At 42.0% G+C, this 15665-nt stretch overlaps 1 protein-coding gene across 1 annotated transcript; it reads right to left on the bottom strand.

Moving 5' to 3' along the window:
• Positions 1 to 10403: 10403 nt before the first annotated feature.
• On the bottom strand, positions 10404 to 15580 carry LOC103060312 (uncharacterized). Its single transcript, XM_007435232.3, has 5 exons — positions 15424 to 15580; positions 14209 to 14361; positions 12459 to 12644; positions 11950 to 12081; positions 10404 to 11192 (listed from the first exon to the last, which is right to left on the bottom strand). The coding sequence occupies exons 1-5, from the start codon at positions 15473 to 15475 to the stop codon at positions 10798 to 10800; spliced, it is 918 nt and encodes a 305-aa protein (XP_007435294.1). The 5' UTR covers positions 15476 to 15580; the 3' UTR covers positions 10404 to 10797.
• Between the last annotated feature and the right edge of the window lie 85 nt (positions 15581 to 15665).

Here is a 15665-nt window from a genome sequence, read left to right on the forward strand (position 1 = left end):
GAGGAACATTTTCTCAATCATTGTTATATCTTTCTTCTTTCTCCAGAATTTCAGCTAGTTCTGTGATTGCTGAAAGTTTTGAGAGCCAGCTAAAAATAGAAGGTAACATGCCTCAACAGTTATATGGCCCAATTCTGGGAAAACTTGGATGAGGTCAATGAGAAATTTACACTGTAAAGAGGGGGATGTGATTGTAAGCCTCCATGTAGCTTACATGCTTTTAAGAAAGACAAGTGGAGTATTCTATATGGACTCAGGCCCTCCAATTAGCTAGGTGGAAGTTATCTATTTAATTGTTAGATTGCTATTCTGCCTTTTGAGATGAACTGGTTTGTCTGGCATTTGTTACTGTGTTCCTCTAGAGTTAATTGTGGGTAGGTGTGACTGACAGATGTAGAGAAAAAGGTAATAAAAGTTAGGTGCATTTTCCTGAGAGTAGGGTTGACTAAACTCATTAGAACTTACTTCCAGTAAATATATACAGAGAATATTCTTCCAAAATACCTATTGTGTAGTTTGGTACCAGTTCTTCTTTTTAAACAACAGCAGCAACATTTAGGAAGCATGCATGTCTATTAATTAATTAATTAGACATATATAGCTGTCCATCTCACCAATTAGGACTCTGGACAGTGAACACAGGATTTAAAAAAACCCAACGTAACAAGAGAAAAAACACAAATAATAGCAATAATGATAAAATAACACACTGGTGCCCAAGGACAATGTAAACCAACTCATATCACAGCAATCACGGTAAGAAAAAAGGTCACATTGTTGGGTTTACCCAACCTCCAGACCCCATCCCTGAGGGAACATCCCTGTCTTTGGGGGCTTACAAAATGCTATTAGGGTTGGGGCCAAGCAAATCTTGGGGGTTATGGTGGGAGCACCATAGGGGCAGGTGCTGCAACACAGAAGGTTTGCTTTCTGGGCCTCACAGATGGAACCAAGAGTGTGCCCATCCTGTTGGGTCTAGTGGGATGGACAGAAGTGGTCCGCAAATTGAGGAATTCTGGAAGTAAGAGTCTGATCTTACATTAAGCGTAAACAACAAAGATTATTTATTTATTTATTTATTTATTTATTTATTTATTTATTTATCAAATTTGTATGATCACCCATCTCACCAAAAAGTGACTCTGGGCAGCGTACAACATTATATTTTATAATGTTATAAAATACAAGATTATATTTTCCAGTTCTTTCTTTTCAGGTAGATAGGACAGACAGGCCCATGACTTGGCATGGATTATTTGTCTTTAGCCCTAGTGGTTCCAAAATTCTGTTCAGGAGGGGGCATCTGTGGGGTGGTCAAAATTGGCAAGGTGGCAGACCACATCGCCCCTGTTTCTTTTGAAAGTCCATGTCAAAAGAAGTGAAACTTGAATCACAACATTCCATCCATCACATTGCTGATTTTGCCTCTCCTTTGCTGGCCAAGGTATGGAGTTGTCTTGAAGACTACATGCAATTCTTGGAAACCTACCTCATTGTCTAAACCTCTTGACTGCATACTTAACTTGGTTAGTGAGTTAACCATTTTCTGGGATCATCCAATACACTCAACGATGAACTGGCCTATTGGTCTGGGTTCCTACAATGTACAGAACCACATTTAAGGCATAAACACACATGCACACAAACCGAACTGCATGTCAACCACTTGACATATGCAGTGACCGGGTCTTTAAGTGGTAATCCATGTTGTGCAGACCTAGCCTCTGTTTCCTATAAGGGTGCTTTGATGCGTTACTGTGTTTCTCTTGTGTTGGGTTCTGCCCTGAGCATCTCAGCTTGGACCAGAATAATAACCACCGTGATAATCACAACCATCAATCCCTTATTGATACTGACCCTCAGGCAGCTACAATCTTCTCCATCCTCAGGACTCAGGGATGAAACCAGTAGGGGAACTGGTTGGACGGCTTCCGTGGCGCCCAGGAAATTGGGGTGCAAATGGGCATGGATTACATGTGGCAGCAGATTGCTCTGGGCTGGTTCTTCCATGCGCTCTGATCCAGGCCCTCCTTCCTGAAAGAAATTTAACCACCGTAATTAAAAGCCTGATAAGAAGGATTTTGTAAATGTAAATGACTAGGTTGGATGAGTTGGCGCAAATCTGGAATGCAGGAATCCAAACAGCAGCTGGGTTGGCTCAAGTATCTGAGTATGAAACACTTAAGCAGGAGACTGAGTGGTGGGCCAAGTGGTGGGCCATAAATTTTAATTATGTATTCGTTGCATTTTTAGTATATTTCTGTCTTTTCTTTTGTCAACCTCTTTGAGTATCCATGCTGGATGAGACAGTGAATATGAACTAATAAATAGCAATAGAAATTACAGGCAGTCCTCATTTAGTGACTGCCTCATTTAGCGACCGTTTGCAGTTACAATGGTGATGAAAAAGTAACTTTAGGACCAATTCTCACATTGGTGACCTTCACAGGTCTGTAAAGCAAAGGAAAGCTGAGGGAAGATCATAAGCAGAGTCTTGGTTTCACTTAGCATCTGCTTCACTTAACGACCAAGTTGCTGGTCCCCATTGTGGTTGCTAAATTAATACTCCCTATAATGCATCAGACTGTAATATGGGTTGAGTTTGCAGGGTGTGCCAAGTTTGACCTGATTTGTATTGAAAAATTGAAATTCTGCTTGCTCTACCACCCTTTCTGAAATACCAGGATTCTCATGATCTTTGCATCACTGTTAATGTTTCCCATGCCAGTTTGGTTGTGCTCAGCCTGTTATGCCTGCCTGGAAAGGAATAATATATTCCTTGCTATCTTTAAAAAATCTAGGTGGCTTCCCCGCCCGCTATCTGGATCATCTATTTTTATTTTTTCCTGTCCCAGATTAACTTCACAGGCCAGGAAATTGTGTAACATTTATTGTGATTTAGAGGAGCCTATAAAAGAAACCAGGGATGGCTTGCGTCATCCTTGAGGCCACGTCAGCATGGAAAAAGGTGTGATGGTTTAAAATGTTAAGTGACAAGTCTATTCCCAGCTCGGTAAAAAAAATATTATTTTTGTTTTCCTGGTGAATGCATGACATGTAGGAAGAGGAGTCCTGACCAAAGGTAGATGTGAAACACTCATCTTTAATTACACTCCTTTGCACATTATTCTTACACCAGCTACCAGGCAGTGTTGTGTGATCTTACACAATGGCCCAGAGATCAAACAATGGATATTTTAAAAAACGAGACAGCTGAAAGCTTGCAAGATGACCAAATCTCCCAATCTCCTCATGTGAGAATTTCAGAATCCACCTCAGATTATCAAAGTGAAGATACTGGACCAGAATGAGGAGACTTGGGTTCAATCCACATCCTGGGTGACTTGGAACCACTTCCTTTCTCTCAGCCCAAACTACCTTGCAGGGCTGTTGTGGTAGAGAAAATTGGAAGAAGGATTACTACGTCCACCACCTTGAGTTTCTGGCGAGCAGAAGGAATTTAAATCTAAGGAAGTATGTGGGAAGTTCCTCATTCCTTTAAATCCAGCAGAGAAGGCACGTTGGGGGTACTTTCAGCTAGGGACGTACATTTGGTGGGTCCCCGGCGTTGGACCTTCTCTGCCATGGTCCCCCCCTTATGAAACATCCCCCCCCCCCATATTAGATTAGTGCCATCCTTTTTGACCTCCTGGAGGTCCCTGAAGACCTAGTTACGTCACCAGGCCATGTTTAGGTGGCTCCATTGCTGACTCAGCTCTCATTCTCTCTTGCTCAGGGTTTGTATATCGGTTTCTATCCTATTTCTCTTTGAATATCGACATTTATATTTTTATATTGATTGTTGATGTATGTGTGGTTCTTATTGGATTGCTGTAAGCTGTCCAGAGTCGCTTTTCTGTCAGATGGGCGGCTAGGCACATATATTCACAAATAAATAAATAGATAAATAGATAGATAGATAGATAAATAAATATCTCATCTTTCCCTGGAATTGTGATGCGGCTGCCTTAAAAGCCATCTGAATGTCATAAAAGGCTGGGGACAGTTTGGCTTCCTGAGAAAGGGCATAGCAAAGCCAGGCGGTCACAGGCCTTCTCCCACATCCCCCCCATAGGCCCCTCCCAGACAGGCGATGCTGAGACCTCCCCCCCCCCCCCCGCTTCTCATACGGCTTAATTTTCACTAGAGATGCACTTGCTTAAATAGCAGCAGATAAAATCTGAAACTTGAAGTCCCCTAATGAGCTAAAGAGAGCTCTGGGAATTCTTTTGGAATGGATGTTATGCCAACATTCATTCTTTCACTTTCAGAGCACAAAGTTCTACAGAGTGGTTGGGAAAGCAAAGCAAATATAATCATATGGCCCAGGGCAACCCCATTTTTTCCTTTCTTTTTTGCCTCTGGGAACTTGAGTTCCCATCCATGTGTCTCAGATGGGAATACTGATTTCTACCTTCTACTTTTCCAAACCTCAGGAGGCTGATTAAATGCTTTTCCTTCTTTATGGATCAATGGGTTTTTAACAGCACCAGAGGTGTTAATACTACTGGGGCCTATTAAACATTATTTAACATTATTAAACATTAACAACAGATTAACCCTCGTGTGGGGGAACCATTTCACTGTATTAGGTAAGGATGGAGAATCGGTTCATTCTGTACTGAAGTACACTTAAAGCCAGGGGATGGCTGAAAAGCCAGTAGATTTTTGGGGAAGGAAAAAAAAAAGGCTTTAAAAATCAGTAGAAGGTTTAACATAACACCCAGAAAACTTCACAACTTTACCACAATGAAGGACATATGGTTTTCTAAAACAGCTTAGCATAGCTTTCACATTTATATGGAATCTTCTCTTTGATAATCTCGGGAAGACATGCATGCAATAATCCCATTTCATTCTCCAAGCATTTCATTTTCAGAGCATTCCAAAACCTACCTTGTCTGGTAGGTTAGGGTGAGATGGATTAAGAAGCCCGCCCTTACATATCTGGGCTGCCAAACTTGAGGTAACCACTAGATGGCAGCAAAAAGAACACTTATGCCACCTATTGGACCTCTTGGAGATCTGGAACATGGTAGCTCTAAACTCCCCTTCATGGATCATTGCCTTGTTGTGGCAAAGGGGCTTGCGTAACTCAATGAATCCTTGAGTTATGCCGTGCAGGGCCACCCAAGACGTGCAGGTCATGATAGAGAATTCTGACAAAATATGGTCCACTGGAGAAGGAAATGGCAACCCACTCCAGTATTCTTGCCAAGAAAACCCCATGGGCAATGTCAAAAGGCTAAATAAAAGATATGACGCCAGAAGATGAGCCCCTCAGGTCGGAAGGTGTCCAATATGCTACTGGGGAAGAGTGGAGGGCAATTCCAAGTAGCTCCAGAAAGAGTGAAGCGGCTGGGCCAAAGGCGAAAGGACGTTCAGCTGTGGATGTCTCTGGAAGCGAAAAGAAGGTCCGATGCTGCAAAGAACAATATTGTATAAGAACCTGGAATGTAAGATCTATGAACCAAGGCAAGCTGGATGTGGTCAAACATGAGATGACAAGATTGAACATCGACATCTTGGGAATCAGTGAATTGAAATGGACGGGAATGGGTGAATTTAATTCAGGTGACCATTATATCTACTACTGTGGGCAAGAAACCCTTAGAAGAAATGGAGTAGCTCACATAGTCAATAAGAGAGTGGGAAAGGCAGTAATGGGGTACAACCTCAGAATCGACAGAATGATCTCAGTGCGAATCCAAGGCAAACCATTCAACATCACAGTAATCCAAGTCTATGCCTCAACCACTGATGCTGAAGAAGCTGACCTACAACACCTTCTAGAACTAGCACTAAAAAAAGATGTCCTTTTGATCATAGGGGATTGGAATCCTAAAGTAGGAAGTCAAGAAATAATCAGAATAACAGGCAAGTTTGGCCTTGAAGTACAAAATGAAGCAGGGCAAAGGCTAATAGAGTTCTGTCAAGAGAACAAGCTGGTGATAGCAAACACTCTTTTCCAACAACAAAAGACGACTCTACACATGGATATCACCAGATGGTCAGTACTGAAACCAGATTGATTATATACTTTGCAGCCAAAGATGGAGAAGCTCTATACAGACAGCAAAAACAAGACCAGGAGCTGACTGTGGCTCAGATCATGAGCTTCTTACTGCAAAATTTAGGCTTAAATTGAAGAGCGTAGGGAAAACCACTAGACCACTCAGGTATGACTTAGATCATATTCCTTGTGAGTACACAGTGAGGGCGAGGAATAGATTTAGGGGATTAGATTTGGTAGACAGAGCGCCTGAAGAACTGTGGACAGAGGTCTGTAATATTGTACAGGAGGCAGCAACTAAAACCATCCCAAAGAAAAAGAAATGCAAGAAAGCAAAATGGCTGTCAGATGAGGCTTTACAAATAGCTGTGGAAAGAAGGAATGCAAAAAGCAAGGGTGAAAGGGAAAGATATAAGCAGCTGAATGCAGATTTCCAGAGAATAGCAAGGAGAGATAAGAAGGCCTTTTTAAATAAACAATGGAAAGAAATCGAGGAAAACAATAGAATGGGGAAGACTAGAGATCTCTTCAAGAAAATTGGAGAGATCAAAGGAACGTTTAATACAAAGATGAGCATGATAAAGGACAAAAAAGGCAGGGACCTAACAGAAGCAGAAGAGATTAAGAAGAGGTTGCAAGAATACACAGAAGAACTATACAAGAAAGATCTTAATGTCCCTGATGTCCATGCTGGTGTGGTCACTGACCTTGAGCCAGACATCCTAGAGAGTGAAGTCAAGTGGGCCTTAGGAAGCATTACTAACAACAAAGCTAGTGGAGATGACAGTATTCCAGCTGAGATATTTAAAATACTAAAAGACGATGCTGTTAAAGTGCTGCACTCAATATGCCAGCAAGTTTGGAAAACGCAACAGTGGCCACGGGATTGGAAAAGGTCAGTTTACGTTCCAATTCCAAAGAAGGGCAATGCCAAAGAATGCTCAAACTATTGCACAATTGTGCTCATTTCACATGCTAGCAAGGTTATGCTCAAAATCCTACAAGCTAGGCTTCAGCAATACATGAACCGAGAACTACCGGATATACAAGCTGGGTTTCGAAGAGGCAGAGGAACTAGAGATCAAATTGCCAACATTCGCTGGATCATGGAGAAAGCATGAGAGTTCCAGAAAAACATCTACTTCTGCTTCATTGACTATGCAAAAGCCTTCGATTATGTGGATCACAACAAACTGGCAAATTCTAAAAGAGATGGGGATACCAGACCACCTTACCTGTCTCTTGAGAAATCTGTATGTGGGCCAAGAAGCAAGTTAGAACCGGTCATGGAACAACCTATGGTTCAAAATAGGGAAAGGAGTATGACAAGGCTGTATACTGTCACCCTGCTTATTTAACCTATATGCAGAGTTAGAAATCATTAGAAATGCCAAGCTGGAAGAATCACAAGCTGGAATTAAGATTGCAGGGAGAAATATTAACTACCTCAGATATGCAGATGATACCACCCTAATGGCAGAAAGTGAAGAAGAACTCAAGAGCCTCTTGATGAGGGTGAAAGAGGAGGGTGCGAAAGCTGGCTTGAAATTCAACTTTCAAACTTAGTTAAAAAAAACTAAGATCATGGCATCTGGACCTATTAATTCCTGGCAAATAGAAAGGGTAGAAATGGAAGCAGTAACAGACTTCATTTATTTGGGCTCCAAGATCACCGCAAATGGAGACTGCAGCCATGAAATTAAAAGACGCTTGCTCCTTGGGCGTAAAGCTATGGGAAACCTAGATAGCATATTAAATAGCAGAGACGTCACCTTGCAGACAAAGATCCGCATAGTCAAAGCTATGGTTTTTCCAGTAGTAATGTATGGCTGTGAGAGCTGGACCATAAAGAAAGCTGAGCGCCGAAGAATCGATTCCTTTGAATTGTGGTGCTGGAGAAGACTCTTAAGAGTCCCCTGGACTGCTAGGAGGTCAAACCAGTCAATCTTAAAGGAAATCAACCCTGATTGCTCATTGGAAGGATCGATAATGAAGCTCAAGCTCAGATACTTTGGTCACCTAATGCGAAGAGAGATCTCTTTGGAGAAGACCCTGATGCTGGGAAAGATTGAAGGCAAAAGGAGAAGAGGACGGCAGAGGATGAGATGGTTAGATAGCATCACTGAAGCAATGAGCATGAAACTGAGCAAACTCAGGGAGGCAGTGAAGGACAGGAAGGCCTGGCGCAATATGGTTCATGGGGTCACGAAGAGTCAGACACGACTTAACGACTGAACAACAACAAGCTCTAAACCAAGAGAAGAGAATATCTGTAGCTCAGGTTTGAACTATGGAGTGTTCAAACCTGGTGCTTTCTGAGCTTGGTTGCTTGCTTGCAGACGTTTCATTACCCGACTAGGTAACATCATCAGTGTGAGTGAGTGTGGAGTTTGCTCCCTGTTTATATACAGTAGCTTGCCCTGCCAGTTTGGTGGGGGTGTGGTTTTCTCCTTGGTAGTTCCTTGACTAGGGTGTTGTTTTCTGCTTGATTGTTTGTCTGGTGTTAATTCCTGCTTATCTGGATGTTGGCTGCTGGAGAGAACCTGGTCTTTTTGTTCTGGTCTTTTTGATTTCTTCTTAGCTTTTTTATTGTCTCTTTTGAATGGTGTGAAAATATGGTTTATTTCTATGTGTCTACGCGCAGCAAACCCCACACTCACTCATATTGATGATGTTACCTAGTTGGGTAATGAAACGTCTGCAAGCAAACAACCGAGTTCAGAGAGCACCAAGGACTCCACAGCTCTAAACCAGCCCAAACTCACCCAGCAAGTCTCAGGCCTGACTAATGTTGGAATCTCTTTGCTTTTACTTTAAATTGATACTCTAATTACAGGGTGTCCCAGTAGTAAAAGGGTAGTCAATATTTGGCAGTGAATCAGAAAAGAAAAATAACAACATTTAAAAAGTTAATATCAAGTGTTCTTCCAAAATGCCACACGTTTCACTCTTCTTCCCTGGTTTGTAAAATGTCTTCATGATATGGACACCCTGTTCATTGGAATAATGGTGGTAATTGGGACTCTCCTTAGTTCTAACCCTTCACTAAATCTAAAACTGAAATAATTATTGGGTTATAATATCAAACAAAAATGAATTAACATTTGAGATGTACTGCTTCCAAATAATAAGAACATTGTCATGACTGATAATTATTCTGTTGATTTTGTTGATAATTATTTTGATTTTGATGATCATTTTGATGATCATTTGGTGATGTTGATGATCATTTTGTTGATAATTATTTTGTTGATGTTGTTGATTTATTCTGGGACCCTGGACAACAGTGGATAAAGGAGGTACAATTAGCTTTGCCTTTTGAAAATATTAGATAAATATTTCTGTACCAGAACGATCAGAAAAAAGTAACCCCCGTAGAAAGTATGCCAAATGTAACTTATTCACATTAAGGACACCGCTGGCCTATGGCGACAGGCTGTGAGATCGGACTAAGAAGGGAGCAGAGCCAAGGCAAATCCTTAATTTGACTAAGCTCAGTTAAAATTTAATTAATTAAATGCTGCTCATTCTATTGCTCCTTACATAGGAAGCATTTTCCCTTTTGGTTCCCGTTTGGTGGAAAACAATTATTCCGGCTGGCTGGGGAATTCTGGGAGTTGAAGTCCACCCATCTTAAAGTGGCTGAGGTTGAGGAACCCTGCTTTATCACACTTGTTATGGAACTTGGGCACTGTACTATCCCCAGTAAAGAACAATGCACATTTGGAAGGTGTGCAATAAAAGGATAATCTAAGTGTGCATATTCATAGCATCAATAGCCACGTGAGATAGTTGCCCTCTAGTGACCCAGCTGCATCATTGCTCTTGTTCTCTGTTTCCCAAGTACACTGTATCTGAGCAGGCTTGTTAAAACCAGGATCACAGCGCACTCTCGTGATTTTAGTTTTCATGGAGGAGGAAACGAATAGCCCCAAAACAACACCTTGTAAAATACACGTGCCATAAAGATTTCTATTTCTATTATTTCTCAACAAGCAGTACCGGAAGAAAGAGATCGTTGCTTGCTCTGGTTGTAATTTATATTTCAGTTGGATCCCGTGCAAAAATGGATAACGTTTCCAGAAAGGGAGCTGACTTCTCCAAAGTGATGCTTTTAGTTTACAGCAGTGTTTTCCAACCATGGCAACTTTACAATGGGTGGACTTCAACTCCCAGAATTCCCCAGCCAGCAGAACCTGAGCAGGTTCATAGGCTTCCACATTCCTTCCTGTAAATAACCCGTCTCCAAACTCTCTCTGACTTTAAAGATAATGACCATGACCAATTCTTTACATCTGTCCTGGAAATGAATACAGAAAAAGAAAACAGAAAAAGAAAATGCAAGAGGTACAGTTGAAATGTTAATAACATATTCCAAAGCACTCACAGCTTTGATCCTGTTTCATCTTTATTAAGTACAATTCGTATTAAGTAACAGATCAATTACATGGCCCTGATCTAAAGCTGCTAAGGAACAAGGAACTGAACCTGATCATCTCACGACGGTTGGGCTGTAATCTGTTTTTTTATGTTTCCTTGCCTTTTAGCTAAAATCAAGGATATAGCAGGAAGCATTTGGGCTTAGGTGAGATGGACAGGGCAGAGTAGCAGATCCATTAAAACAAACAAGCAGAGATAGCCCCTTGCTTTGATGCAGGAACTTAAAGGAATTTCTGTTGCACCATTGCCATACGCGATTCATCATTTGTTTCCATTGCCCTCCTGCGGATATCTATGGCTGCAAGCCATCTTTCCCAGACTTTGAATCAAGGGGATCCCATATCTCACCACAATATCCCCAGGATCGTACATCCTAGGACTATGACAAGGGAGCAAAATGCAAGAGAGGGAGCTCTTGAGACAAGAATGAAGGGCCTAAATGCAGGGACAGGAAACTGGGGATCAGTGCTCCAAGGGTCATGAGCTTTGTGGTCCTCACTGTCACTGTCCGAATTTGGATCCAAGGGGAAATGGTTGTTGCCGTAATCAGGGCTTTCTCTAGAAGCTTCTACGCTGTCCGGGACGCGAGTTGCAGTTTCGTTTTGATTGCAGTAACTGCCCACACAACAGGAGCTGCTCTCGCTGATGATTGCTATGGAGCCAAAGGATTGTTTCTGGGGGACAGTACAGTTGGGGTGCTGCTGGCAAGCCTTGGTGTAGATGAGCACAGAAATACTTCCTGGAAAGTGGGGAGAGAAGAAGAGAGATAGGAGACATTGGGGGGAAGAACGGTATCCTCCTCTTTCAAAGTAAAAGTTTCTACTTCCCATCTTTGCACCAGAGAGAAAAAGACTTGCTTGCTGGACATCCTCATTGCTCAAAAATGTTATATCTGCCCTAACCAGTTTGTTGTAGAGGTTCCTCTTTATTATAAGGAAAAACCCAATGTTTTTCTTATATATTTAAGCTGGTTTTTTTTTTTAAAGACCAATGGATTTCTTTCTGCTGTACAAAATGCACAGGCACCCACAAAAAGATGGGATGTGTAATCTGCACACGCCACTAACCACAGTGGCTGGTTTAGCAGCAGATTTTTGAAATGGCACAACTCTCTCTCTCTCTCTCTGGATCAGCACCACCCTCAGATTCAAACAAGATTAGAAATAAACATGCTGGTATTCCGGCATTAAGGCTGTGAGTTTCTTTTTCAAAAAAACCCCATCAGATGTTGGGTATTGCATGGGCTGACTCGCTGGACAACTGAGTTTAGCTGTCCTTCTGCTCTCAAATGCATCCTCATTTAATCACAAATCTGGTTTTGCTCTTGTGTAATATGAGAGAAGACCCTTGATGGTGCAACTTTCTTCCCCTTCTTTCCACCAAAACCTTCTTCTAATGGCCTACAACATTTCCCCCCATTCCTCCCTCCTACCATTTTAGAGATCCAGGCTACTTTTTGCAAGCTTTTAGTGACAAAGAAGCTTTGTCGCACTGACCGTCTGTGACACTGATTATGCCAGAAGAGCACCGGTTGTAGCCTTCGCTGCATCTCACGTGGTCCTGGATAGCTTCTGAAGAGTCAAAACTGAGGCTGGAATAACACTGGGCTGAATCGTTGGCTCCAGATGCTTGGATAACAAGTGAAAGGGAATAATAAAGAACCCATACCCCAATTTTTTACTAACTCCTGCATCCTAACCCTCCTATAAGTGATCCACCTGGGGTCAACAGAAACATCTTCCCCTTTTATAGAACTGTCCCTCCTTTCCTTCTGCCAAGCCTGCTGTTGTCTTCTCTGTCATTGCACAGTGGGCAGAAACTGGTGAGAATTGTTACTGGATCTGCATGGCCCAAGTATCTCTACCTGATCAATTTTGCTTGTCATTCAGCTCTCAAAGGGAAGGGACCCCTGCCTTCCTTTACTTTTTGAAAAAAATTAAGGTGACCTCTTCTGTCTCCACAATGAACAGTCATGATCTATCTGGGGGGGGGGGGCACATTTTACCTTTGTAGTCATCAGGATTCAGAAGGATTATTTCATCTGTGAAGTTTGCATTGCAGAGGTCATGGAAACAATAGCTCATGTTGGACTGGATGTTGTAGTGCTGATGACCAGTGGTGATGGATTCTGGGCCACTGTACAGGTCCTTGATAGCACAGCCTCTGTGGGTTACTAACAAAGCATTTCTGTCTGAAGAAGAAGAAAAGAGAGAAATTGTGGATTTACATTATGGCAGATCGTGCCAAGGATCTGGACTTCGAGAAATTGGATGCTAGGAAATCAGCTGTGGATGGATCAAGAGGTTTAAGTTTAGCTTTGAAAGTTGAACAGCTTCTGGCAATGTAGCCCAAGCAGCTCCTTTTAATCTGTGAGAGAAATCTGTGTTACCAGGGAGTCCCCAGGTTAAGGACGCACAGGTTACAGACTGCCCATAGTTAAGAACGGAGCCTATTATAGCAAAATTCGAGTTAAATACACAATGGTTCAAGTTCATTACACAATACTACTTATACAGTATTATACAATAATACTGCTCTGACTTACATACAAGTTCAACTTAAGGACAGACCTTGGGAATGGAACTCATTCTTAAACTGGGGACTGCCTGTATAAGCTAAGCCAAAAGGGCTCCACAGATACTTTGGGTTTGGGGGCAAGGGCTTCAAAATTCTAGCTTTTCTTTTTTTCTGACACTGCTTGTTTTATGGGAATGAACTTCCCACAGCCACCATATTCCTGAGAAGCCCTTTTCTGTGAGGACTGGAAGTACAGTCTTCATTCTGATTGGCTACTAGGTAGCTTTTCTCTGAAGCTGGCCAGTCAGCTGGGAGGTATCTTCCTACTCACATTACAAGAGGCTTCTGGGAAAAAAAACCCCCCACCAGTAGATATCAAAGGAGGATTTTCATCCTTTGACCATATCTGGAGAAAGGAATAGACCTGTCTTCATTTTGCCCTCTGGAGATACTTCGTGTCTTGCAATGCTTCACAGTCGGGCTCTCTTCAGATGTATTTGCACCTCCCAGAATTCCCAGCTAGCAACTGGGAAAGGTCGCTAAGGGTCATTCTCTCAATAGATGTTAACAGCACCACACTGGGGAATGCTTTGGTATGTGAGGTCATTGTTGATGCTTCAGTGATGGTTGGAGTCCAGTTCTGGCCTGAAGACACAGGTTTTAAGCTTTTTTTCGAGCTCCATCTGCATTTGCAGCATAATGGTTAATATGGGATGATTAAATGTAAATGTCAGCTTTAACCCGTTATAAAACTAAGAGTGTCCTCACCCAACTGGGAGGTGCTTCAGATTGCTGCCAGCTGTTACTGATAGCTCCAAATAAGAAAAAGTTCCTTTTGATTTTTTTTTTTTTTCTGAACAAAGCTCTAAGGAAGTTATTTCTCACTGTACATTTATTTGCCCTGTGTCTTCCTCAGTGTATAAAAAAAAAATCCCTCAGTTTGTGTTGGAAGGGGAATACGTGTTGCTCAGATTTTCAGAGGCAGCCACTGAGTGCGTTGTGGGGACAATCTTACTGCAGCTGCGATGGGGAAAGGAAAAGATTCATTTCTCTTCACAGCGTGTGGCAGAAAATAGTTGATTCCCCCCCCCACCCCCCAGAATATTACACAGACAATGAATACTCAGCTTCTAGTATTTGCAAAAAACTTAGTTCAATTTTTACTCCTGAATTCTGAATGCATGAAAAATGCCGTGTCACATCTTGCGGGATAGGTTCATTTTTAGATCTTCGCTTACCTATCTTGAGTATCAGCTGCACCTCCTCACAAGCATTTTCATCCATGGAACAGATGATCTTTTTAGTTTCTGAGGAAATCTGAAACTCTGTTTCGTTAAGGGGGTAGTTACGTTGAATAAGAGTAGAGCTGATGCATTCCAAGGCAGAAGCTCCTGGAGGGAGACACAGAAAAGGAGAACTTGGAAAAATGATAGGGATAACCTTGGCTCAAGGCACTTGTTCTTCTGCCCCTTTAAAGCAAAAGCAGAAACTGAAGAGGAATATCATTCTGCAATGAAGAACAACCAGCCCTAGTAGATCTTGAAGACTTGGACCAGTGTTTCTCAACCTCAGCAACTTTAAGATGTGTGGACTTCAACTCCTAGAACTGTGTGGACTTCAACTCCTAGAACTGTGTGGACTTCAACTCCTAGAACTGTGTGGACCAACTCCTAGAACTGTGTGGACTTCGACTCCTAGAACTGTGTGGACTTCAACTCCTAGAACTGTGTGGACCAACTCCTAGAACTGTGTGGACTTCAACTCCTAGAACTGTGTGGACTTCAACTCCTAGAACTGTGTGGACTTCAACTCCTAGAACTGTGTGGACTTCGACTCCTAGAACTGTGTGGACTTCAACTCCTAGAACTGTGTGGACTTCGACTCCTAGAACTGTGTGGACTTCAACTCCTAGAACTGTGTGGACTTCGACTCCAGGCTGGCTGGAGAATTCTAGGAGTTGAAGTCCACACATCTTAAAGTTGCTGAGGTTGAGAAACACTGACTTGGATATTCCCTTGGCCATGGACTCCAGAAATGGGGTCAGCCCATCGATGCAATTCTGCGTTTTCTTATGGATGAGTTGGGTTTGTTTTCCCACCCCATTGCTTTATTATTAATTGTTGTTGCTTTTGTTTGGGTTTTTAATCCAAGTTTGCCACCCAATGTTGCAATTGGGAAATGGGTAGCTCCATCAGTTGGCTAAGTAAAGAAAAAATGAAAATGCATCCAGTTGACCTGGGGATACATTTCTAGTCCAGATCCTTTTATTTCTTGCAGAGATGAACCTCAAAGATAAATATACATACCCCGCAGTGGTGTTTTAAAAGGATAACCTAACAGAATACAGTAGTTTTCAGCGGAAAAGGAATTCTCTTTTTCTAAAAAAATATTTTTCCAAACATTAACAACTTAGGTATTACAGGAACTAATGATAGATAGTAATATAATGGTACCTGAAATGAGACAGATCACCAGAAATCCGTGAAATAAAGAAGGTACAGTCATTTTTCTCAGCCTGGTATTTTCCACGATCTTTTCCTACTGTTCGCTGTGAGCCAAGAGCCAGTGTTCAGATGAAAGGTAAGTAAAAAGAAGAGGATTGTGATTTTAGACAGTTGGTTGTGTAACATTAGCTGATCAGAACTAGATAATGAAAACAGATTTCCTGTCACACTGAGAAATTGGCTAACTTTAC

Source organism: Python bivittatus, unplaced genomic scaffold (assembly GCF_059951505.1).
Source record: "Python bivittatus isolate LINGU-HERP-01145 unplaced genomic scaffold, Pbiv_v1 ctg000310_np1212, whole genome shotgun sequence".
In the NCBI taxonomy this organism is placed as follows: Eukaryota; Metazoa; Chordata; class Lepidosauria; order Squamata; family Pythonidae; genus Python; species Python bivittatus.

Excerpts from the sequence above, each read along its gene's own strand:
- LOC103060312 (XM_007435232.3), bottom strand. The coding sequence starts at position 15,475 with ATGACTGTACCTTCTTTATTTCACGGATTTCTGGTGATCTGTCTCATT. Across the intron at positions 12,082-12,458 it reads GAATCCTGATGACTACAAAG|CATCTGGAGCCAACGATTCA; the intron begins GTAAAATGTGCC and ends TTGTTATCCAAG. Across the intron at positions 11,193-11,949 it reads CATAATCAGTGTCACAGACG|GAAGTATTTCTGTGCTCATC; the intron begins GTCAGTGCGACA and ends CCCACTTTCCAG.